Raw genomic sequence first — 26,541 nt, 5'->3', positions numbered from 1 at the left:
AAGCATGGGTTGCCTATTAAACAAAAACACTTCATAGCTATAGGCTATAAGTTAAAGTAGGTCCACCAATTAGTTAACCACGGGAATTGTGGAAACTGAGCTCCAATGGGACAAGAGGTGTGTGTGTTTGTGAGGGAGAGCATGAGACCAAAAGAGAAAGTGTGTGGAGAAAAAAAATAAAAAAAATACTAAAACATGAACTGCCTATTAAATAAAATATTATGAGCATAAACATATTTTAATTGAGTGAATAATTGGTCGGGTGAAAAATCTCTCTAGATGCTGCATAAACAGTTGAGTGTGGAGCTGGCTAAGGTTTGTCATTATCAGTTAGGTTGGCAGGGTGGGGAAAGATGGACCAGAGCATCTTCTGAGAATCTGTAGTTTCGGGCTTGGATACGATGCAAGGGGAAAGTCTCACATCCACATCCCGACTGAAGAGGAACTGGTGGCGTTTGTTCTAATGGGGTTGGCAGCCGTTTCATCTGGAAGCAGTCTCTCCTCCACACCTTGAATGTCTGATCTTGGGAGGGGGGGGGGTGCTAGTCGTATCGGCCAAGAGGCTAGACGAGTTTCATTTATTTACAGAAAAAAAAGGTTCAGTTGGTCTCCCCCTCCCCCCCAACTTTCGACGACATCTAACAGAGACGGCCACATCACAGCACTTGAGTAACGGCAGGCTGCCAACCCAAAGCACTCACTCACGTTTGCAGCATCTTTGCGTCAAGACATTTATTCGTGGATCTTTTGATGAGTTGCAGGCCACGAGCACAACACGGTACTCGGAACAGACACGGACCCCTTGCCCCCAGTCGCTAACCCACAAGTCGCGACATCTAGGCACCGTAGCAGGCTCACAACACTAAAACCGATAGCCTCTTATGGGTGTTGTTAGAAGGGCATTTGTGACTGACTGTGGCCATTCTCATTTGACCATCAACCACAGGTGAGCTTGCAGTTGCCCAACCTACCACAAGGATTCGCTAGAGCACAATAAGACAAAGAGGCCCGGTCCATCAGACACACATTCACCAGCCTCTGCGGGACCTGTGGCACTGTCGAAACGTCGTGGTCAAGATTTGACCCTGACCGCAGACACATCTGTAATGCAAGGTGACAGACTACTCAGGGCTTTAGAATGCAAGCAAATGATTGGCTTTAGCAACATTTTTACTTGCCTTCCTCAAGTTACATTTTATTATTGGTCACCTCAATGCTACCAAAAACAAAAAGTATTTATGTATTTTGGTCAAAAGGTCAATGCGAACCATTCTTGTACAGATATCAACACTTGTAATTCTGTCTGCTTGGCGAGTTGCATGTGTGGCAGCCTGTGTGTGAGCCGCTTCATCCCCCACGCCTCCAGCCGATAAGGGAGTAACTATAACAAAAATACTTCAACTTCACATCGCTAGTACATATTAGCCATGTTAAAGTCTAGCATGCCAACACAAGGCATTCACGAAAATGTAAGATTATAATGTCTAACTTAACCAAATATAATGTAATTTTACAATAGCGCTATCAGGTCAAGCTATTGTTGAGAATATTTGTACTTTCATGCACGTTGCTGGGAAATACATCCCTGCATAACTATATTTCTTTCTATTGTTTTTATGCACGGTATGATAGGGGTTGTTGTAAAATACTTTTCCTGTTTTTAAATGGGGGTTCCTAAATCGGGCCCTTATAGCCTGGAGATATGGGAGGGGGGTTGGCGGGCTAATGATCCTGCGGTCATCAGGGTCCAGTTCAACAACAGAGAAGCCATGGCCCATACTTGTCTCCACCCTGGGGAGGGGAACTCAATAGCATCAGCGCCACAAATTGAATATGTTCGTCAGGGGCCCTGTCACTGTGCCTATCGACAGCCCCAGAGACAAGCTGTTTTCTTTGGAAGGGAAAACAGCTGGTTCACTACATGCTGGCTTACAATGTGATATTTACCTTATACTGAAGTGTACATTGCACCAAGGCATAAATGAATCAATTAAAAGACTTTAAAGTATTATTAAAGAAGAATTTAAATATATCTTTATTTTAAAAAGCACCAAACGGTGAGGGAACGAAGCACTTTTTCCACCTTTAATGTGATAACGTGAACAATTCAATTGAAAAACAAACTGTCTGGGCTCTGGCTGGGCCATTCCAATATGTTAATCTTCTTCTGATGAAGCCATGTTTTTGTGGATTTGGATGTGTGCTCTGGGTCGTTGTCATGCTAAAAGGTGAATTTCCTCTTCATCTTTCTAACGGACGCCTGAAGTTTTTGTGCAAAAATTGCCTGGTATTTGGAACTGTTCATAATTCCCCTCCCATGACTAAGTTCCTGCTGAAGAAAAACAGCCCCAAAGCATGATGCTGCCACCACCATGCTTCACTGTGTGTATGGTGTTCTTTGGGTGATGTGCAGTGTTGTTTTTGCACCAAATATACCTTTGGAAATGATGGCACTTTTTGACACTTATGCAACCAGGTTATTGCAATTTTTATTTTTAAGAATTCAGTTTGTTTTTTAATTGAACTGTTCACATTATAGGTCACATTAAAAGTGGGAAAAGTTCTGACATGATTAATCACAAGAACCTGGCATTTTAACAGGGGTGTGTAGACTTTATATCCACTGTAAATACATACATTTGGTGAACATACATTTTATTGCGAATAACTAAACAGTTGTTGTTGGACAATGTTGTGTTGCCAGCAGAAGACAGTTAAATCAAACTGTAGCGGAAGTAACTGTTCTGCTCTCCCTACTTTCAGATTATTGGAAATAAATGTCATTATGAATCACACGGTGGCCTTGGTGACCAGTCACCAGCCTGCTGCATAAGCAATTATTTATTTGATTTCCAACACAAAGCCCCACGATGGCACTGTTTCAAAGCAGAGGAGCTTTCAGGAGCTGATTGATTGAAAACACCAACTGTCTGCTTAGCATTACAGCAAAATTTCATTTTATGCAAATTCCTGGAGGCTCAGGGACAGTACTGTAAGTGCAGAGTTGGCATTTAAGCTTGGCAGACCATGCAGAATGCTGACTGATATGAATTGATGCGAGCTGCGGGATCGTTTAAAAGTCTGAATAGTGTGAATCATCACTTCACTTCCACTGTAGGATGTGCAGATATTTTCATGCCACCATCTAAATGAAGGTATAAAAGCAGTCATGAAATCAGCACGGATACGCATGTCGTACAGCGTCGCGCATTTAATTAAAAGAAGGGGGAACAGACGCATGTGACATACCGACGTGGCTTGTGCCATGAAACTCCTGCAACTCACCAAGATCACCTAAACCGCCCGTGTTCAACGTTCTCAGCATTATTTTTAATTCACCTAATCTGTACCATTATGAACAACGAGGGGTTAAAATGCCTTAATACATGTTCTAACTACAGTCACTTCTCAAAGGAAAAATGTGCATCAACAAATAAGTGCTTCTGCAAGACCACTGCAAGTTCGTAAGTCCAAGAAAAGGTCTGCAAAGTGCATTTAACAGATTGTTCAAACTCATCCAAGGAGGATAAAGCAGCAGATAGTTGGAAAACAGCATTACTCCATTATTTCATCAGCCAGAGTGAGACATGCTGAACTACTGAGTGGGAAGCTAGTGTTCTCTATGGAAAGATCACAAAAGATCACAGAAGCAATTTCTTCCCTGGATGAGCGTTGAGTTAAAGGTCACCTATCTCTGAGGAAAAAGTCTCTGCATCTAAACACACCTCTCCAGCATCTGGGGACCGGCAGGAGGCGTTAACACAGTGACAAAATTACATGTCAGGTTGCGACAGTATTCCCATCTACAAGGTGTTTTACGAAAAGTGCTGGAGGACAAACAAGGCAGGTGAACCCTTTTCATTTTCATGAAGGACAAACGGTGGCAACAAAAAAGCAGCGCGTTTCCCTATTTTCACTGCCAGCATAAAGACTGCTTAAAATGGGCACTTTATATGCCATGCGCACTTCATGTCAGACACACATCCCAAGGTGTGTGGCCTGGGAGAAAATGTGCAGTACAACAAAAAAGCTAAGAAAAGGCCAAGGTACAGAAAATAGCGATTTGACGCCAAATGAAGGTTATGTCCCAGAGGGCAGAGAGACCTCTCAAGACTTTATAATTGCTGTCTGCGGTTTTCACATGTTGGCGGGTCTGGGGACAGACTAATGGGCTGGAGAGATCTGGGGACACTGGAGTGAGTCCGAGTTGGAGACATTTAGCAGGCATAACAGGCTGAAGAGTTGGAGTCACTGAATTAAAGTGAATGGCATTGGTTCTGCGTCCTCAAACTCCAAATGATCACCATAATTTATTGTCATATGTCAGTGAAATAGCCATCAATTTATGACCTAATCTAAGCTTCAGTTGTTTGGACAGTCACTGTAGCACACCAGGCAGCCTAAATAATCAAGTTAATAATAACACTGATTAACATTGCTGGAAATTACACTTGTGGTTGTAATGCGGCTATGAATTTAACAGAACTGGAAATGAAATTAACACATCTGAATGCAATTAAGCATCTATTCTAAATCAACTATAGTTAATGACAGTTCAGAAATGAATTATGCCTAAGATTTGGAAGGAACAGCTACAAAATACATTTAACTGAAAACTTTAGGTATGTAACGACATTGTCTTTAAAAGTGTTTCTAACACTTGATAGCTTTTATTGTGAAATTACCTAATGAACATCATTCTCAGGTCCTCAAGTTGCATTTAAATCTAAGCATAGCTAAGGAGTATGGGGGTTGGAGCATTATAAAATGTAAATGTGCACGCCAACAATGCCCACTGACACACTTAATGCTCATTCCCAGGGTTGTAGTCAAGACCACCTAAACCAAAACCAAGACCAGAGTGTAGACCAGACACCAAGACCTTTGAGGGGTCGAGAAAGAGTCAGGACCAGACCATTAATTTTCTAACCATAACACAAACAATTATCTTGAAGGTGATCAAACCATGGAAAGGGCATATTTTTATTTTAAGTAACACTCAAAAAAATTGTGTGAGAAAGATTAGGTGATTGAGAGAGCCAGAGAGAGAGGAGCTCATGACACTCAAAAGCCACAAGCAGTAGGGTTTGACTAGGTAAAAAGTTAGATTTGATCTGCAACTGTGTAAATGAACTCAAAATTAGCACTCTTAAAGTAGTGCCGTGTGCTTATGGCCAGGCAAAGCAGACCATTTAATATGTACTTTTTTCATAGAAGTGGGGGCACATTACTTGGTCTCTACTGTATTCTGTCTCTGCTTTCACATCTCAAGCTCCCTCAACCAAGAGGAGGGCAGTACCGCAGCATTTAAATCAACTTTATTAAGTTGGGAGAGGTATGCAGCTGACATTAGTTAACGTTGATGGAACAACTTTATATTCATCATTAGCTACATTGCTTTATGTGGGCTGGCTCATCACTGTTTATCACAAACAAAAGCAGGGAAGCAACTGAAACTAGCGCTCTGAAGAATACAGTATGTAATGTTACATAGGTAGATAATACTTGCTAAATCTCTTTGGGTAAAGGGGGAAGAGATTTCTGAAGTGTTTTGGTACAGAGGCAGATTGCAAACCTTAGGTAGCTAGCGTCCCTTACACTCAGTCAAACATTCTTATGTTTTCTTCCTAAATGTCGGTCAAAGTTAGATCTCTTTGCAGAATTTACACACTGCTCTGTGTTTTCTTTTGGACACCATTGTAAACTCTTTGAGGTTCAGGTAACCAAATCAAATAATAGCCGATTTGGCCAACATCTTCCAGCCAGTCAATGCTTCACCCATCTCCCTCATTCACTTTTGGGGTGCAGAGATGGGTAATTTCAAACTAGAAATCTCTAGACCAACACTGGTCCCCGTTTTGTTCCTGTCCTTCCGACCTGTACTAGGTTTAAATACACTCTGGACTCAGCCCACATGCATTTATTAATTATTACAATTTGTACTCTTAATATGTTCACCCAGCACAGCCAGAAGAGGACTGGTCACCCCTCTGAGCCTGGTTCCTCTCTAGGTTTCTTCCTAAAGTTCTGCCCTTTTAGGATGTTTTCCTAGCCACTGAAATTCAACACTACTGTTGTTTGCTCCTTGGGGTTTAACGCCGGGTGTTTTGGAAAAGGACTTTGTGATAACTGCTGATATAAAAACAATTTGAATGATTGATTACAGCACTGCTCATTCCTCAAGGAAAAGCGTAGTAAAGATCCACACAATACATTTTAATGATCAGCCAGAGACCGGTAATATTCTGAGAACAGTCCTTTAACTTTGGCGCAGTACAACTTAACATACTTATTTCAGTAAGTAGCAGCTTACTATTTTTGTAGGCTGTGAGTTACTAAACAAAGCACAATTGGAGCCCAAAATATTCACATACATGCCCTCAATTTCAATAACTCCCAATTTCATCTAAAAATGAAATTATAGGAAAACAACGGTTTAAAGGTACTTTGATTTCAGACAACTAAACAGGACCAAAGAAAAAAAGTATCAAAACAAACTGAATTTTGGCCTGAATAAAATCGCTACCCTTTGCAGTTAGAATTTCCAAGAACCGAGGATTTGAAAAGACACGTGCATTTCTATTCTGCTTTGGTTCCTAACCTTTGCATTTCAGTCGTGCATTCTACAGTCCATAAAAGTTGCACTTATCTGCCAGAACCTGCTACGCGGACAGTGGACCTAACGTAATTTCACAAAGTACGTCAACGCAGCAAGCACGTGAGAACTGACAAGAGACTCTTCTGTTTACATCCTGGACCATGGCTGGCCACAGCAAACGCTCAAAAGTTTGGCTCAGTTTCACAAACCAGACAAGCTTAGTTCAGCTGACCTGCAATTAGAAGCAATGAATGTTTTTGCATGAGAGGCTCTCTTTAACCACTATGCCACAAAGCTATGAATAGGCAACTGTCGGTATAGCATCTCTTTTTGTGACGTATTAATATGACGCCAAGTTTGACTATTTTGCTAGACACCATTAGGCATTGTGGTAAACTGACTAACGTTTCTTATTAAGTTCACCACCAAAAATAGGCGACACTGTCGAAAGTTCAATAAGCAATTTGTCAGAGTAATGAGAAGCCATAACAGTGTCTGGGAGGCGGAGTGGAACCAGCTTGTTCATGTGACACAGGCTGTGTTAAGGATTTCCCCCTTCCTGCGCAGCGTGGCGAGATGAGGCCTTAAATATTTAATAACACCCTTTCTTAACCGCCAAGCGAACGCTACTAAAGTGTTAAGAGTCGGCTATAATATTTTCATCCATATCGGATAAACGGTTTAAATAACTGTTTCAAAACTCAAACTAAGAGTTTTTATTCAAACAAAGTGTGAAAACCACCAAGCATGTGAACAAAACTAAGAAAAACACCCCAGAAACGTTTACTTTTTTGTGTAAAAATTCTCACACAGGCAATACATCTTGCTGTGTGACTGCCATCCAGGGAAGCTGGTGACACAAATAGCATCTATGACCTGTATGGCTTTTGCCATACATTAGCCAGTAAGTTTTGTATCTACAAACTTACAAATTGGAATAGTCATAAGAAATGAGTATTTGCTAGAGAGACTGAAAATGAACTTTACACTGCAAAAGCCATTTCATTTCATGGCACAACAACGTTCATTTTTTCTCTTTTGTGATCCAGCCTGTATTACCCCAAAAAACATGCACGGATGCGTACTTCGAAATCCACCAGAAATAGACGCAATACAGCTATAAAAAGTTTTAGTTTAGGCTTACTATAACGTAGCTACTTAAGGTTGAAGCCAGCAAACCTTTTGCCTATCTGGAACAAATCCTAATGCATAATTTGTTTTGTTTTAATTGTGACGTGTGGTTTGCCAGTCCGCGTTTCTAACCACTACGCTATTTAACTAGGGGTAGTCAGTCACTCAGTAAGAGACATTCACTCTTCTCGGACAGCTCCGCTTAAGCGGTCCGGCAAAAATGGTAACGACACTGTAAAATGCAGTGTTGCCAACTCCTCAGTAAGGAAAGTCGCCATTGACTGTCCTAAAAGTCGCTAAATGATGTCATCGCCTAATTTGCATAATTTCCCATCAGCATCACGAAGGGATTTTTTTCTTTTTTTAACATACAAAACTCTCGTTGGGGAAAAGATTATACATGCGTATTTACAAATGTTGTCCATGTACAAGAAATAAATCACCTGAGCAAAAAAGCAAAGAACAAATCGAAAAAGGGGGCCCTATTTAAGTCAAAATCAAAAGGCTAGAAAAAATGAAATAAAATTATATAATATAATATAATAAAATATAATATAATATATATATATATATTTAGAGCGACACACAAGGGGAGATATCATCATGGTCATGGATTAAGAGAACTGCAGGTGATGTGAGTCGAATCATGCAGACAGTGATTTATTTTTGTGCAGTGATTTATTTTAGACAAACAACATTTACATTTTACATTATGGGCGGGAAAAGCCAGCGGGGGCTTCCCGCATGCGTGATTCATTTTCAGTCTGGACGCGGAGGAGTTAACATCTCCTGCTCTGACTGCATCTCGGAGGAACTGCTGTGTGGGCCGCCTTTGAGTGCTTTCAGATGGGGGAGGGGCCCACGGCGGCACCCGCTGCTCGTTGAGAAGAGTAAGAACAAGTCTCCAATAATACCACAAAAAGTCGCTAGATTTGCCGCTAGTCGCTTTTTTTTTTTTAAGTCACTAAGGGGGTCTGAAAAGTCGCTAAATCTAGCGACAAAGTCACTAAGTTGGCAACACTGGTAAAATGGAAGCCCTGAAGTAAAAATATTTTGAGCAAGGGAGGAAGCACCAATATGATTAAACCCTTCATCACGGTGTGAATTTGAAGGAACGCACCGTGTTCGATGTGTTGCGGTCTCCCAGTTCCAGCCAAAATAACTAACTTTACACAATAATAAGCCCTGTAGAGCCGAGTCGAGCTGGTAAAATGCAGTGGAAAAGTGCCAATATATAATAGAACAAGCTTTATATCTAGTATGAGTAGCAACGTCTCACGCTCAGGTACACAAAACACAGTAGGGCTGTCGATCTTCCTCTATAAAACCATTGGAATTTCATTCCTTATTATTTAATTTTGGAGTTATTCAAATATTAATCCTCAAATTTAGTACATCAACTTACTGTCTCGAAGACGTCAATAGCAAACACAGCGAGCTAGTCAACGTGGAGGGTACTGACTGGTGGCAAGCTAACGCGAGCATAACATACGTTACACTAACGTAACACCAAGCTAGCTAGTTTACCATATCATAATTATACATAACCTACCAACTGGTCTGTGGGTAAATTAATGTCACCTACCCAACTAGCTTGTAATTCCTTAAAAACTAGAAAGCCCACTTTGCTCCTAACATTAACTTAGCAAGACAACGTCATGTATCCCTCGTCTCCATTCTCCCTCCATCCTCTGACAGTCGCCTTTCATATTGAAGGTAAAGGAATTATGTCGGCAAATCATTCAAATATAGATTTTTTTCTTAGATACAAGTTCAGAGAGCACCCCAACACCTCCGGTTCAACCCCATTGGCCCCCGTCTAGGACAGAAACTCCTTTCACTTAAGCCATGAAGGGGAAGATGAGCAAGGAGAAAGTGGAAGATTTGTGAAGGGGTTACATCCGTTTGCTACGGTTGAGGCTCCTTCGTTTAAGGTTATATTTTTCTATTTAAATAGTTTTGGTTTTTAAAGGTTTTTGTAGATCATTCCTTATAAGATTTTTTTTTTTTTTTTTTTATAAATGAAGGGATGAAGAAACCTTCCTGAATCCTGTCACCGTTGACTGATCATAATCTAAATGTGCAAAGAAAATGTAGGCACATTTTCCTTCTTGAAATATGTTGTATTTCTTCTCTTCCAAAAATATTGGAATTGGAACCAGGATTCGAACAGCAGAAATCGGAAGCAATGAAATTTAAGTGATAACCAACCCTAGATAGAACTGCGGTCAACCGATCAGGACAAGGTCCCAAGAAGATACTCAACCACAGATGTCATGAACGGTTGTTAAAACATTTAAAGCAACTTGCAAACAGTTAAAGATCTACAAGCTGACCCGAAGAACTGTTTCAACCTGTCCCAACCTCTCAAACTTAAAGTGTTAAACGGTTGTCACTGTTGAAACCGAGACAAAAATGACAATATTGAAGTACGTAGAAAAACATCTGAAAAGTTTAAATCCACCTGAGAATTGTTCCCTTCCATAGCTACAGTGATGGTCGGACAGCACATCAATTTTCAGAACTCAGGGACTAGTTAAGCCAACGAGCAATATCTTGCTACTGGAAACACTTCTGTGCCCGTAACGACCTACACACTGGAAAAACCTTGACAACACTAACTGCAACAGCAATTCAATTTCAGCAAAGAATCTCTTTAGAAATTCATCTCACTCCTCCCGAGCCCAGATTGTCAATTGCAAAGAAATTAAATTGAGAAGCACACCAACGGAAAATTGGATGCAAACCAATGTTTACCGTGTCTAGTCTGCACGAGCACACACGGTCCGCACTGGCAACAAGGAGCATCACACACATACACTCCTCCATACAAGTACTGTAAAAAAAAAAAAATATAATATATATAAAAATAGGGGACACTGTCGAATGTTCAATAAGCAATTTGTCTTAAAAAGAGGGAAGAGTAATGAGATGCCATAACAGTGTCTGGGAGGCGGAGTGGAACCAGCTTGTTCATGTGACACAGGCTCTGTGTTAAGGATTTCCCCCTTTCTTCACAGCGTGGCGAGATGAGGCCTTAAATATTTAATAACACCCTTTCTTAACCGCAAGAAGCGATGTGAGAAATAATTCTAATTTTGAGATATTCATCTGGGTGGTTTCTGCCCACAAAAGCCCTTATCAAGGTGGAAGCTTAGGATTCGTCAGCCGTGGCACAGGTGGATGTTTTTACAGGTGGAAAACGATATTACACACGTTGGTGATGTCATCCCGGTGACCTTAGGGCAAATTTTAAAAATTAGGAACAGCCCTTTCATTAAAATGCAAAGTACACACCTACAGTGAACTCTGAAAGTATTTGGACAGAGACAAATCTTTAGTATTTCAGGCGCTGTATTCCAGCACTTTGGATATGAACAACTAGCATATTAAAGTGCTAAGAGTCGGTTATAATATTTTCATCCGTATTGGATAAACGGTTGAAATAACAATGTTTCAAAACACAAACTAAGAGTTTTTATTCAAACAAAGTGTGAAAACCACCAAGCATGTGAACAAAAATAAGAAACCCCCCCCCCAGAAACAAGCATTCTTTGTTTAATAATTCTCGAATGGGCAATACATCTTGCTGTGTGTGACCGCCTGCAGGGTAGCTGGTGATTCCAAAAATCTATCCGCATTTGGCAAGTGTTGCATTTTGGATCAGTTAACAAATGTTAATAAAAAGATTGGTAAGATCAATAAACTTTTGTGGGGATCCTACACTATATCGATTCTTCCCCCAGCCCTAGCCTGTACTGCAGCCATCATTAGTTCCAGCCTGTTTCAGGCCCTTGTTTTTTCAGTCGTCTTCACCATGTGAAAATAATGCTCGATTGGATTTAGACTGACTTGGCCTGTTAGGAACCTTCCACTCTTCGCCCGTGAAAAACCCTTCAATAGCCTTATAAGCATGTTCAACGTTCAGGTTCATGATGATGCACAGGTAATTAAGGCATTTTGCTACACCAAGATGTTTCTGTGGAATTCACAATTCATCCTACAGCTCAAGTAGTTACTTCATCAATGAAGACAAGTGAGCTATTTCAAGTGGCAAAACCTGCTCAACTGTATCTCCCAGATGAGGTGGTTGGCTTGTACGTGACTGTACATGCATATAAATCAATATTTAGAAATACCAATAGGCAGCTCATAAGGCCCAGCAAACCTTGGTCAAGCTCAGCTTGACTTTTTTACAGCACAGCAAATATGACACGAACATCAACAGCCCCCTAATCAACACCATCGAACACTACCCAAATTGATTGCCAACTGTCCAGCGCGAACATTCGGGCAACTCATTTAGATACCGGAACAGCCCATTTTCACCTGCATGTCCCCCAAGGCATACGTCTTCACAAGAGCATGGGCAAATTATTTTTGAACAAAGTACTTGTTGTTCTGCATTTCAATGAAGCAGCAGACACTGGAAGAGGAGTGGAAGAGGAGGCAGGGCAGGCAGTAGAGGCTTGATGAATGTTTGAAAGAGGCCAGAGTGTTACATCCCTGGCGAGGAGAGCCTGGCGAGGAGAGCCAAATAAATCAGCTCCGGTTGTCACTAGTGGTCCTGGAGGAGGTCATCTACGTCACTCAACATACATCAGGAAACCAAAGCAGGCAGAAAGTGACAGCTCGGGTGCTGCAAATCAATTGGTGGCTAGCAGTGGGACAAAACAAAGAACATGGGGGGAGATCTATGCTTGTTAGTAAAGCCTATAGAACAAAACAACAAAAAAAGAAAAGCCATCCGGACATTCGCTATCTCCCCTGCCGGCAGCGCATCTCTAGCTGAACGTATTTCTAGGTTCCACATTAGAATCATGGTGACAACCATGTAAGTGGTCATGGCGTCTGTACGGACGTCCAATAGCCCTTCACACATTGCCTTCTTCACGCGCAGTTGGACAGGCAATGGGGGACATTTCATCGCCTAATCAGAAGAAAAACCCTCAACTCCAACTTAAACACCAATTCAAAGCACCTGGTGACGATATACAACCGGATTAAAAACCAAGAACATGCTTCTCGTCATTATGGTGTTTTATTGGAACGGTGCGATAAAAGCGGTCGCGCACCCAGCTGGGCACAGTGTGACAGCACACTGAAATTAGAGGCAAACATTGAGTGACCCCTAATTATGACCGCCATGTCAACCTGCCATTTGAGTTTGCAAGACAGTACACTGTTGATTTGTCTGCTTATCTCGGGCTTAGTGACAGTGAAATAAGAGTTGTCATTCGCTAAAATGACATTTGGCTTCTCGCTGGCCTGTCACCAACGGTTGTCCTCCGGATGCCTAGACACACAGTAGCCACGTCACAGATGAACACCCACAAATCACACACAGTAAGTAAAAAATTTTATTAAATAAAAATACTTCTACTTCTCAGAAGGCCTTTTCCTTTCTCTTGGAGGTGGGCAACAATAGTGGGGGTTTTCCCCAATTACGATCACAAAAAAATTCATCCTAGAGCGCCTCCATGCCGCAAGAAACGGTTAAAAAAAAAAAAAAAAGCACCTTAAATGGGAATCTCGACTGACAGTTTGAATGGGCCCGTTGGCAGTGCCCACCCTCCCAATGCTGACATTTAATGTTTTTTCTTTATGAAATACTCTAAATGTAGAAAAACTAATCTAACCCTAAATACAGGCCTGCAATGTAAATTCAAGACATTTTTTAAATAAGTTTCGCAAAAGAAAACAATTTGATATCGTGGCATCCCACTTATAAACTAAAGGACTGGTAACATGCCTAAGCTTTAACAAGGACTTGAGAATAATTCAAATGCAAGGCGGTGCCATGACAAGCCTCTGGTCTAATCTTCGAACACGTTTTTCTGGCCATAAACCCAGTTCCAAATGTTATGTGTTGCCAACTGCTTCACACAAAGTTTGTATTTCAGAAGCTCTCAGAAACCAAGCACGGCCAATGTGCAACGAACTAGAATAAACATTAAGGGCTGCATGGACGGTGAGCAGAGAGACACTCGGTGATACTTCATATAAATGTATCTACAGGATGCCCATTAAACGAGCAACTCCCACAGTGGCGGGGTTCAAGGTCACCTTAGAAAGCAAGACGCATCAGAAAATGTAATTATTTTAAATTGGCCAATTCAAAGAAGGTAGTAGCGGAAGGAGGACTGGCAACCGAGAAAGAGCAAAGAAAGCGTATAAAATGTCAATGCTCTGAAAAAGGAGAAAGATGGTGCAGTGGTGATTGAGAACATCAAACCAACACGCATCTTCACAGGGTTTTATATTAGACAATTAACCAGTCTGATACAAGACATCACTTGACCCGTCTTCTGCAATCACCCCCACCCATCCCACTGCACTCTGCCTATATTTAGTAGTTTAAAGCACACATGCAGTCTTTTACATTATTTAATTACAAATTGGTTGAATTTCAAACACTAGTGGAACTATAAAATGGTGCTCGACAGGTTGCTGCTTGACTTGAGAGGCAAGGGCCAATCAACAGCTTCAAGAGACGACAACTTTGCATTAAGCCCCTTTGAGAGGTGTTGGATGAAGTGGGATATTTTGCCCTCTCTCGACACCACCTACGCACATTTCTGAGGCATTAACACTTCCCTGGCGTGCTCAAGTGCCAAGTTACATGATTTAGTCATGTTCACGTTACACAGCTCCAGAGGACAGGTGTTTGGCGCTACCAGGCATGTACAAAATCATTGTCGGAGTACAGAGAACAAATACCAGCACAATGAATCCCACCTTTAATTTATGGATCTCAAGCCCGTATCAGCCAGTCAACACCATCTTCTTGTCCGGTTTAAATGACACAGGCCTTGTGGAATTCTTCCATTATAAGTCATTAATTTATATTTCTACAGGGTTCCTACAATGACATGGGGAAGGACAGGCCAGGGAGACACAGAGGAAGGGCACAGACAGTCAACCAAGCAGAGTCTCGAAGCCCTGTCGCCAGAGGGCACGCGTGGACCGAAGTCGGTAGCCTAGACCACTACACCAGGCTCCAGAACTCAATTACAGTCTTTATACAAAGGGTCCCAGGCGCAGCATTGGTCAAAGGCAATACTCGCAGTACCGAGGCATCCATCACAGTCCAAGTTCAAGCCTCAACTTTGCCACATGGAAAGGGGTGCGGCTGAGCATCCCATGGAGCAGACCATACTAACCAGCAGCAAAAGGGGTTAAATGAGGGGGTAAATATTGACGGCAGGGACTTCCGTGACTAACAGCGCTCTAGCTGGCCACCTTCGGTGCGCGGCGACTCAGCAAACTAAGACCGTTACTTGAGGGAGCGTTTGGTTGCACATGATGATCCCGCAGACTTCCTACCTGGGTGAGTAGCGTGAGGAAAAGGAGATCAGCTCAGTGCCCGACACATCCGGCAGAAGAGATGTTGAGTCGTGGTCACAACCAGACTTTTATTAAAAATAAAAGGTGGTTCCAGCCAAGTATCTGTATGTGTAACATTAATGTAGTTTCAACATTTCAACATAGTTTGCGTTGGTTTTAGTTCATTCTAAGTGCATGGAGTTCTCTAGCATAAGTTTAGCAGGACAGTATCCAAGGATCCTCAATATTTCGGCAAGTTAAATGTGCAAAAGGAAATGACTGGGAATGTTTTCATGAAACAGTGCTTTCAACACAGTAATTGGCATCCAACAGTGGCTAAAGTAAGTGAATCAATTTAACCCAAAGTCCAACTTGCCAGGGGGCAATAAAAACAACCAACACAAGCCACAGGGTTCCTCCAGCGTTAACTAAAAAAAAAAAAATTCAATTGGGTGAAGAAGTGTCTGTTCCAACATGATGTTTCCATATATGCCTCTTTGCAGGAAACAAGGCTTCATTAAAATTCATCACACTGCACCAAAGAGCACAGGGTTACCTGCATCAGAAGAGCACTTAAGCAAGCAAACAGCTGTAAAAAAAAAATAGAAGAAAATAAAAGAAGAAGCCCAGATCACAGTGATATGCAAGACTTTTCCACAGACATCCAAAGATAGAGTTTGTGGCTTGGGTGACTCATAAGAGAGAAAAGCCATATAACTCAAAACATAGAATGCCTGACTTTGTAATACATCACAGCCAGTGTTAACAGAAAGTTCAATTCCTTTGATGAATCCACAAAAAAATTAGTCAATCTAGTCAATCTTTTGGAAAAATGTACAAAAATAACAGAATATGTTGAAAAGGAGTCTGATTCCCCCACCAAAAGGTGTTATTTTTCACACTTGCATTTGGGCCAGGCCTGTCCCTGGTATCTGCACAGTACAGATGACACCCTGTATGTTCACTGTCTGACACGTCCTCCAATATGATTTTCCTCCATCATGCAGTGAGAGTGACAGGAGGGGGAAAACACTCAGCCCAAGTATCTGGTGTGATTTTTAACCTGTCAATTGATTTCAACATTACTCTATGGAAACTATTTTGAGACTCATAAATGTCTCATTCCGGGTTTGATTTATGGCCAAGCCCTGCCGTATGAAGATTGACATATTTCATTTTCTTCCAGCCACCGATATTCTGAAATCTATTGGTGGGAAAACGTGCAGGCGGCATATGTTTTCATTTGGCGAGTTGGTTAAGAGCGATGTCACATACGGACATCACGCAGGCTCCTCGAACCCACGGTATATAATTCCTGACCGGCAAAGTCTGTAAACATCCACCGGGGACAAGAGCTTACAAAAATAATCATTTAGATGACTTTATTTGATTGACAGAGGAGGAGTACTGGCCAGAAATTTATTTAATTCACTAGGTGCCACAATGCATTGGGCAGAAATGCAAAGGAGGAGGCTTGGCACATGTAGGCGGGTAGAGGCAAAAACTGGTTTACCAGGCACCCAAGAGACAGCCATTAAAATGTGGCATGAACCTACTTAATTCCGCATTAGAACAGACTAGGCTGGCTAAATTCTTTTTTAAATTGGGTGTAACAGTAGTGTATGGAACAGACAGGCATACACATACTGGAGGTCTCTATAGCGAAGGCGACTAAAGGGTTTTGAGTAATGAACACAAAAAGACTTCCTTTGAATCTCTCAGCAAATCCTAATTGAGCAAAACCTTAGCCACTACTTTGTCTGATGATTGACTTTGGATGCAAACTTTAAGCACTGTTCCCAGACTTTAATTAAAAAGCTCAATCAGGCTTTGGGTGGGCAATTTCAGGATATAAAGCACTTTCTGTTCCCAAAGCTGTCAGAGTTATTATTCCCCATATCATGCATGCATTTTAATATCCCTAGCAGCAATTAAATCCTCTTCCACATTGTTTACTATGACTGAGTTTCTAATTTAAAATGTAGAGGTCATGAGACTCACGCAAACAGAAGCTGCAATTACCACAATTCACCATGTCATATGTTTAGTCACACCTCGTATCCAAACATCCGCATCATAATGAGGCGCTTCAAGTCCGCAGCAGCGACGCACAGCTGAATGGATAATTGAACACACCGAACGGTAACCATCTACACAGTTTACTGACCATCGCGTAAAAACTCTTGGCAGCTTTTAAATGTAGCCACGCATTTGTCAACGACTGAAATCGCTTCAGCGCGTTGTCAAAAGCGGTTTGCCAGGCCACGTATGCCCAGGCGGGCCAGCCATGCCACTATAAAAATCTGCCATGTGGAGAACGCTGAGAGTCACAGAATCTAAACAAATTAAATAAGAAAAGAAAATGATAGGAAAACATTTGCTGAACATCAGACGATCAGGCCCAATTGTAGGTTTTCTTCCAAAACCTTAAAGGTAATCTCACGTTGTTAGGTTTAAGCATAGCTGGACAAACAAATCAAAGATCATCGTATAGGACAGAGCTCCCGGGGAGCAATGTGAGGAATGTAAGACAGTGGGCTAAGAAATGCACACACGCCTCCATGCAGCAACGAACGGGACATCCACACTAGCATTCAGCTGAACCCTTCGACCTTAACCACACCCACCACCATCTAAGCCCCATGCTGGTCCTTCCTTAACGCATGGGAAGTCCCAATAATTCAAAAATTGAATTATTGGCACTAGTGCCACCAGGGCAGCCACCAGTGCAGCAAGTTTGCCTGGACTCAAGCACAAAAAATACAAACGTACAAAATTTCCCCAAAAAAAACAAAAAGGCTCCCTTCCCAGACTAAACCTCAGCTTTGGCAGATATGGCAGCTTTTGTGACGTCACAGACATCGGCAACAGACTGAACCCTCTTTGTTCTCCTACACAAAAGCCAGGAGCCATTAGCAGCCATTTCATTCCATGAATGATTCCCCCATGTCACATGAGACCAGGACGCTCCTTACAATATGCCTTTTATGGTCACTTACAGTGGAAACAGCCCATTGGACTCCAATAACACCAGAGACTGTGTGAAAACTGAGATATCATTGAGGTGTGCCACAGGGGACGACATGTTGCACTGCAGACATAAAGAGGAATATGAAGGGCAGAGTGAAGCATGAAAATCGCATGTATGAGCCAAATGCCAAAGTCCTTGGGTTATACAGACTCCACAAATCTTGCCAAAACAAGAACGTCTGTGAATTGGTTCGTGACTCTGGTCTAGTACAGCAGTGGCAATGGGCTAACTAAACTATATAGACAGAGCGCTTAGACATACACAGAAAACACAGCACTTTGTCTCACTTGGAATTGACATTTCCAATGTAATTATGATTCAATCTACTGTTATTGGGGATAGAAAAAAAAGAAACAATTCACAGGAAAAAGAAAAATATGTCTGGATGTCAGGATTAACCTCACTGTATTTTTCCGCTGAGCCTCTCTAAAGCAGAAGTGCCTGTGGCCAGTCCTGACGCAGGGCCACCACCAGAGAATCCAGGAGCGGCTGAATACTTTAGACAGACCGCTTCACTCTGGTTCACCCACACACTACACGCAACAACACAGCACAACACAGACATGGGTTAAGGATTGGATAACCGCTCATCTTTCTCTTGGGTCAGAATTGAAGCTTACTGTTATCGTGGGGATGAGGGTATTTCGAAAACAGCCTCTCTAAAGAATTATCAAGGCTCAGAAAGAAAATGAATAGCGTGAACTCTGGTTAAAAGCATAAGACAGCAGCCTGAAACATAGAAATCACAAACAGTCTGTCAATTTGCACTAATATTCCATTAGCGGGGTTTAATATTTCCTCCATACTTCATGCTTCTGCTATGCTATGCTATCTGGTCCGTCGGTGCAGATACTTTACACACGGCTACTGTCTAAAGATGATGTCTCGCTCAATGAGTGGGAAGAGCTGTTCTTTGGGAAGCAACTAAAAACATCTCCCGCTGGCACCAAAACAATTCTACCATCACCAGCGACTGCGCCAGTTTGAAAGAGCGCCATGTTAGTTACCAGGTTAACAGCAGTGTCCATACACCTCCCATGGCCAAGGAACGGCGGGGAAAATATTATATAGACATTTCAATTTGCAAAATAATTTCTATAGTGTTTGAATTTAAGCTAGCAATTTAAAGAGACAACCCCCAAATCCTCCGTAGTCCGACTGAGCTGCAAATCGAGCAATACTGGCGCACACTACCTGAAGGGCATGCTCCCTGAGGCGCACGCTACTAAAGTAGTTGATATCCTCAGGTTAACCCAACAAAATAAACTAGCGTCTTGAGTCTTCCTCGAGGAGTCTCCGCAAATGTATCAATGTAAACAAGCCCCATCTCTTTTTGCACCTGTTTTTATTAGTGTGGAACAAAAATGGCCCACTGTTCTCCAAGCATTGTCAGAATGTTTTACCTTCACAAAACACAGCATGGAGCAACCAAAAGCACAGAAGCTCAAAGTAGATTAATGGTAGGAATGATGATCTCTCCTTTTCAAAACAATTCAATAAGCATCTAAAGACACAGTAGGGATGTTACCAGTTAAATTGGTTAGCCCCCAACGATACATTTCACCGGTCAAGCTTAATCGATCTATAAGTTAATTTGCATACCTAAGTAGTATAAATTGCTGCCTGGGTACTTTTGTTAGTTGTCATCCACTTTCCTTGACACACGTACAGCATACAGAGACTGGTTTCAGTGGAAAAATCAATCGCCTGTTGAATGGACAGTACGAAAGCCCCACTCCTCAAACATCTGATTGCAGCTGGCATGAAAAATGCTTCTATAAACCCAGTCATTGCACAACAATTATATATGAAATTACATGTTTACGATAGTCTATGGCCATGATTAAAAAGTAGATTTCTCATCTCATAAATGAAGTTCACCTCTTCCTCGAATATTGGCAATGATAGGCAGGCTATTACAACATCATCCACTATTTTGCAATGAGATGTAGGCTATAGGTTATGGATTTAGAAAACATACATGCAACGCTCTAGTAAATAGTTTAATTACATAGTTATTAACTGGTTGGTTATTTTAAAGGTAGGTAATATAAATTGGCTGGTTATTTTAAAAGCAAGGTAAGACCAGACAATAGAATGTCACAGATATTCAAGATATCCCATTGATGATTAAAGCCCTGCTTTGTTGCAGCAACTTCCAGGAGACTCTGGACAGTCGATGTCGAGATGCGTCTTCCAAAGCACATCTCGACATCGACTGTCCAGAGTCTACTGGAAGCACCAATGCTGTTCTAGTCCTTATCACGCGGCTTAAAGCCAGAGAACTCACACCAACAGGTCTACCTGCCTAATAGAGATGCGCTAGTTGACTTCCATAACCCGCAGTCTCCTCAGTTGTATTGACGGTGCAGGAGAGTCCAGTTAAAGTGTGATATGAAAGACTGTAGTAACCTTTCAAATAAGGCCCAAACCTGTAGCCCGCATAAGGAGGACAACGAACACCACACTGAATTATACAGGCCAAGGCGAATGGAGCACCATCAAAGAGGCCTAGTACACATGCAGGTATCAATCTTTGGTAAAGGCCCTGATGCCGATCACCTCGTGACGCTGCCTTCTAAAGGCAGAACCTCAAACCTCTGCCCGGTTTTTAAAAAGCAGCCTGGTCCTCAAAGGAAGTAGGTCGGCAGAAACGACCTCTACGCCTACACGGGCGTATGTTGTCAAGCGTTGTCAGGCGGGCCTCGAGAAACCGTCGTCTTTCCCGCCTACCCCCCCCCCCCCCCCGGCAACAGCCCCGAGAAAGCAATCCAGTCCCACCGCCTCCCAATCTCTCACACAACCACCTTGTCCTCATGCCCACAGACACGCCGCTGCGCTCGGCATAGGAGAAAGACCAACATCCTCCATTGTTTAAGACATCTGAGCGGGCAATCACTCCGTTGCAGGCAAATTACAATGCGTCCCAGACACCCAGATTGCCTTGTATGTAATGACTGACTAGACCGCCTGACCGACAGACCTTGACCCTGGCAATGGAATTCCGTTTAGTTTACTGTTGTCTTTAACGCTGACACATTCCAAAGAAGCGCTGCATAGCAAACAACCTCAACATCAGCACTTAATACCACTCACATCCATTGTCATTTAACCAAAGCAATTAAGGACAGGGAATTGCCAGGGACCTCCCAATACAATGTTATTGAAATATTTGGGTACCAATGTGTTCCAAATAAATTGCTCAATCTGCTGCAGAGGGACAAAAGAGCCATAAGGCTCACCATTTAAAGACAGAGAATAAGCTAAATAAAATAAACATAGTTTTGATGCAGATACAGCTGACTCGCACAGTAATTATATTGTGATACCGTCAAAAATAACATCCAGATAAGTGACATGGCTGGGATTAGCCAGGGACCTCACAATACAATGTTTTCATGTTATATTGCCGCCAATACAATACAACTTCATATGTATTGTGATTTAATACTGTAATTTCATTGAAATTCAGTGTCCCAAATGCCTTGGTGACTATATCTAGGCTAATGCAGAAGGATAAAACCAAACCATGAGGAAAAAGAGACAGGGCTTTTCCCAAAGAAAACAACAGCAGAAAGAACACACACAGCCCCATTTAATTTTGATGAAGATCAAGCTATGAAAAATTATTTAGTTCCTCTGGAAGTATAGCAAAATAGTAAAATTGCAAGTGTTAAAATTATACAACATATTGTCAAAAAACAATCACAATATATAACTACCTGCCCCATCAGTAGCATTGTCTTCTAATGTAGAATGTGAGATATCAATTCATAGCGATATTCCATAATACATTCATAGCAAAGATTGTATTAAGACTTATTTTCTACTACTGAGAAACGGCATTGAGATTTGCTCCGTAACACTTAAATTCTGCAGAAATCCACTTAAACATTTGAGATCATGTTCACCCTTTGTGCTAGCATGTTAACGGAACGTGAGCACAAAATCACTGTTTAATCTAACGTTATTCTTGTCAATATGGAAACGACTGGTGTGGTTTTTCCTGCTGAGAAGGAACATTCAGCACACCAAAAAAAAAAGTCACCAACGCCAAATGTATAATTGACAAAGAGAGATATCATTAAATCATGTTCAATTTCAAATGAATAAATCATAAATTGATCGTACTAAACATATCCCCCCAGCTCTTCTCCGGGGACGTAAGACCTGAAATGAGGGCCAGAATAATCCCCGGGATAATATCGAATTACTAGTAATTCCTCATGAAGTCCGATAGAAACAAGATGGCTGTGAATGATGCAGTGTGAATCTGTAAATAATATATGACTACGTTCCAATCCATATGTGCTGGAGTCTGGTGTAGACCACATATGCCCCCTGGCGACGGGGATTCAGGCCTCGCTCGCTTGACTGTGCCCCTGTCACCCTCCAGACGCCTGCCCACCTAGTCTCCATTTTCTACTTAATATGTTTGACCGTAGGGTGTACATACTATTACTGGGTTGTCTTTAGAGGAGTGCACTGACAGCGGAACGCTGGTCTGGGTAAGAGTGTCTGTTTACTGACCGAACACGTATATATTAAACCCAAGTCAAAGTCCTCATATTACCTCAAATCCATAATTTTTTTTTTTTTTTTTTTTAAATGGAATATTGGGGTCTGGAAAGATCTTACCGCGAGTGCTTTGGACAGTCTTGTACGGAAGTCGTTCAGAACAATGGTGACAATTTCCATATGAGGGACGTAGACGAAGCCCTCCTTCAGGTAGACCTTTCTGGTTCTCACCAGATCCAACGCATCTTGGAATGGGACCTTGAAACCAAATAGAAAATGAGGTCATACAATTAAAGGAACTTGTTCATCAGCATGTTTTGCCTCCCAATAGAGAGAAAGAGTTCCTCTATACATAAGAGTACTGTACTATAGGCATGTGAGGGTTACACATTTGTAGATAATAGGAGGGCAAACTGATTACTCACTTTGTAGAAGTCTTGGTCCTCAACAGTGATTCCACTGACAGCAAAGCTTGAGTTGATTAGTTTTTCTGCAAGGTTCGTCTTCTCCATAACGCTAACCTGAACATTTGGAAAAGGCAGACGCAATTCAATAAAGAAAACATGGCTAGTGACTCTGACAGTATATCGAACAATGTGTGTCTATTGCATACTGCAGAGTGGGATGAATACCTCACAGTAAACTTGCACATCAGTCATATCCTCTTAGGCCTAAAGAAACAAAATCCAATCGGTCTTCGGTCTGTCAGTGACCGATGTGACTGGTATGTGTCTAATCAATAGTGCGAGGACGGAACACATGGCAAGGTGAATGATGAGAGCTAGGACACACACAGCAACGTTTTGGCCAGGCATGAATGCGTTTATGGGATATCATCCACCAGAGTAACCCGGAGGCAAAGGCTTTCACAGCATATCCACTATTATCTCTGAATAAAAATGCCCTTTTGGTTATAATGCCATCAGAAACATGCATAACAGCCTAATAGAGACTAATAATGCCCAACAGTCCTTTTCAAAATGAACACACGTCTCATAACCAACCTCTCATGCACAAGCCAACGGGCAAGTAGACCGCTCATCTTCATAACTACATATCTTTAGATAAATAAAAAGCCTACTTCACTATTTGTCTGTAAATAAGACAGAAGAAATTAATTCAACACACCATCAATCTGGTTTCAACTAGCCTGTACACTTACCAGTTGAAATCTAAGTGGCACACCAGCATAAGATGCTTGTTTAACTTAATAAAACAAAGTTGCCAATTTCTCATTTAATATTTTATTTTCACCCTCATTTCACCTTTCCACAACATAAACTAGACAGCTAGTATGCCAGTGTGTCCTGATTGTGTCACTACAATGCCACACACACACACACACACACACACACACACACACACACACACACACACACACACACACCCACACACACACACACACACACACACACACACACACACACACACGATATGGAAAAGGTGTAGTTAAATAAGTTTACGTTCAAGTGACCGATATCCATGTGAGCTACTCATATGATGTCCATAGATTCCATTATCCTGAACTAAACCTCACATGCAAATATTGAGCTGGAACGGCTTGTTGTCCGACCCAGAAAGGAACAGGGGCTTAGGGGGTGGGACTGTGTCACAGCGCTGCACACACAGCATAGAGGAGCGAAAGGTCTAAAACCAAACGGCAACACGCCAAAAAAAGTGGACCTAGCGGTGTACAAAAAAATAAAACACAGAAAGGATGTCGGATATGTAGGACCTGTGGCCATAACAAATGCTTTTACCAACAATCTTACCCACTCTGTGGAACATTTCTGCCCATGGTTTTGTAAGCGTGTACGTGATAAGCCACATTTACTGGCCCCACACAGTGCAACATCTATTTTAGCTGACAACTATTATGCAACACAATTACAATGGACCCACCAGCAAACACAGTTAAATAGTAGTGTATCACACACAGTACGGAGGGCTTGAACCATTTACTTTGGCTTCAATTAATCCACCTTTTACAAGATAATTCTTCACAATTAGTGGAAAGAATTGTCCCAAGTTTAAAGTAAAATTATTTGAGTTTAAAACAACCCTACCCGGAGACAAGTATTTTAGTGTGAGCTGGCAGCGCCATCTGCTGGCAGTCTGACATTACCAGGGATTCCTCAGCAGCTTTATCTAGAGATTAACTGAGCCTTTTTACAGTTCCAGGATATTAATATAAAACTTTAAAACTACTCAAACCCGATGAAAGACATATAATGGTATTACTATATTATATTACTATTCCAATTTGTCATTATCATACTGAGAGCAGTTTAGCAACAAAACAAAAAAATCCCAGACAATGTACACTCACCGTATCATAGCGAAGATTATTCAAATGAAGAAATTCTCTTTTGGATTTCGAATTTAGACAGTTGAAGCGATAACGGAAAAGGTCAATCTCTTGCTGGATAAACCACCGTCTGAGATCTTCACTGAAATATAAAAAAAAAATGAATAACTAAGAATCCATTCTAATTTAAGAAGAAGAAAAACTATTTCAAAAAAGGGAACTTATATGTTTATTGAAAAGACTTAAGATTTACGTTTGACAGTAGGCAAGTCGAAGGATGAAGTGTGAGATGTGGTCCTTTCTTCGCTTCTCATATTCACTGGGCCCAGATGAAGATTTCTTGTCATCCTTAATGATCTGAAAATGCATATCAAAAAATAAATAAACATTAGATCCATCATAAATAGGCCCATTTAACAAAATGTTTAACACCAGCAATTAAGGGATTTCCTTCCATTACAGTGGACACACTCAACATTCAATTTAAGCACATTCACTATTCACCCACTAACTACGCCTGCATCTCACTTTGACAAATGTTTTACTTACTGCCTCTGATCTGAATGGAAAGTTCAAACTGGAGAACTCAGTATCCAGTTTTTTGGTGTATTGTTCAGATGTTTTCACATAGCTCACTCCAAGATTTTCAACTGTCTTCAACACTAAAATGACAAAACAAGACAAAAGCACCAGCAGAGTGTTATTGTTAGAAAGGCGACAGTCAGAAACATGTATTGATACATACCTAGTCACAGTTACGTACCACGACAGTATAAACACCTGCAAAGCAGAAGCGAACTAGGTAGAAAACTTACGTTTCAGCCTTTCCACAGCAAAGGTCTCAAACTCGGAAAGAGAAATATTTTCGGTAGGAGACTGACTATAGAATTGAAGACAATGTCCGTAAAGCTGTTCAGTTTGAGCGTTGACAATCAACTTCTTTCTTCTGTTTCCGAACTGCATGATTCTTCAAGAGGAGACAAGGCATCTCATATTATTAGATATTAAACACAGTTGTATTTTTGTACTCTCTTTGCTTTGGTTAGAAATATTGGTTTTACAACCTGACAGATGCGTAAAATCAAAACAAACAGCCTTCATATCATTGTCTGGCTAACGCGTTTGCAAGCTAGCAAACTACAGTATTTACTTGTAACTACATGTCCAATATGAACTGGTTTTAGGTTTGGACTTCAGATTTCACACAAACATCACGTCAGAGGAAGAAACAATGTATTTATTTCTGAAATCTCACCATTAACAGAAGTTTTCGAGATGTGTCTTATTCGGTCGACTCTTGATTCCCGCCAAGTGTGCCAGCGTTCTAAACACAGCGCGGGAAAATGACGTATGTTTTAGAAAACCAATCAGGGCCTGTTTTCTAGGAAAGTCGCGCCCCTTGTATCCTAGGCTTCAAACTAGCGTAGTCACACACATAAAAAAAAATCCGATATGATATTAAAATGTATCCTTGTTTTCTGAGTAAATTCACTTAACATTTTACAACATAAACATGGTTGATGGCAAAGAATCACAAAGCCCAAATAGTAACACAATTTACGTGGTGGGAGTTGTAGTTCCAATTTGCAAATATCCATTTGTGCCTTTCGACAGTTCGCCTTTCTTAAA

At 41.4% G+C, this 26,541-nt stretch overlaps 1 protein-coding gene across 2 annotated transcripts in view; it reads right to left on the bottom strand.

Annotated features, from left to right (window-relative positions):
* prim2 (DNA primase subunit 2) overlaps nucleotides 1-26,259 on the bottom strand; it is a 78,631-nt gene extending 52,372 nt beyond the window's left edge. Inside the window, exons 1-7 of one of the 2 annotated variants that reach the window (XM_010888998.3) lie at nucleotides 26,168-26,259; nucleotides 25,728-25,879; nucleotides 25,462-25,574; nucleotides 25,166-25,269; nucleotides 24,934-25,054; nucleotides 23,030-23,125; nucleotides 22,725-22,862 (exon numbers count right to left, since the gene is read on the bottom strand). In XM_010888998.3, the coding sequence (XP_010887300.1) occupies nucleotides 22,725-22,862; nucleotides 23,030-23,125; nucleotides 24,934-25,054; nucleotides 25,166-25,269; nucleotides 25,462-25,574; nucleotides 25,728-25,875 (720 nt within the window). In that variant the 5' untranslated portion in view covers nucleotides 25,876-25,879; nucleotides 26,168-26,259. The remainder of the gene's footprint in view (nucleotides 1-22,724; nucleotides 22,863-23,029; nucleotides 23,126-24,933; nucleotides 25,055-25,165; nucleotides 25,270-25,461; nucleotides 25,575-25,727; nucleotides 25,880-26,167) is intronic. The other variant, XM_010888997.4, reaches the window with a different exon arrangement.
* Between the last annotated feature and the right edge of the window lie 282 nt (nucleotides 26,260-26,541).

The sequence above is a fragment of the Esox lucius genome, chromosome 6 (assembly GCF_011004845.1).
Source record: "Esox lucius isolate fEsoLuc1 chromosome 6, fEsoLuc1.pri, whole genome shotgun sequence".
Classification (NCBI taxonomy): Eukaryota; Metazoa; Chordata; class Actinopteri; order Esociformes; family Esocidae; genus Esox; species Esox lucius.
The sequence above is the reverse complement of the archived record's forward strand: the minus strand, read 5'-3'. Positions and strand labels throughout refer to the sequence as shown.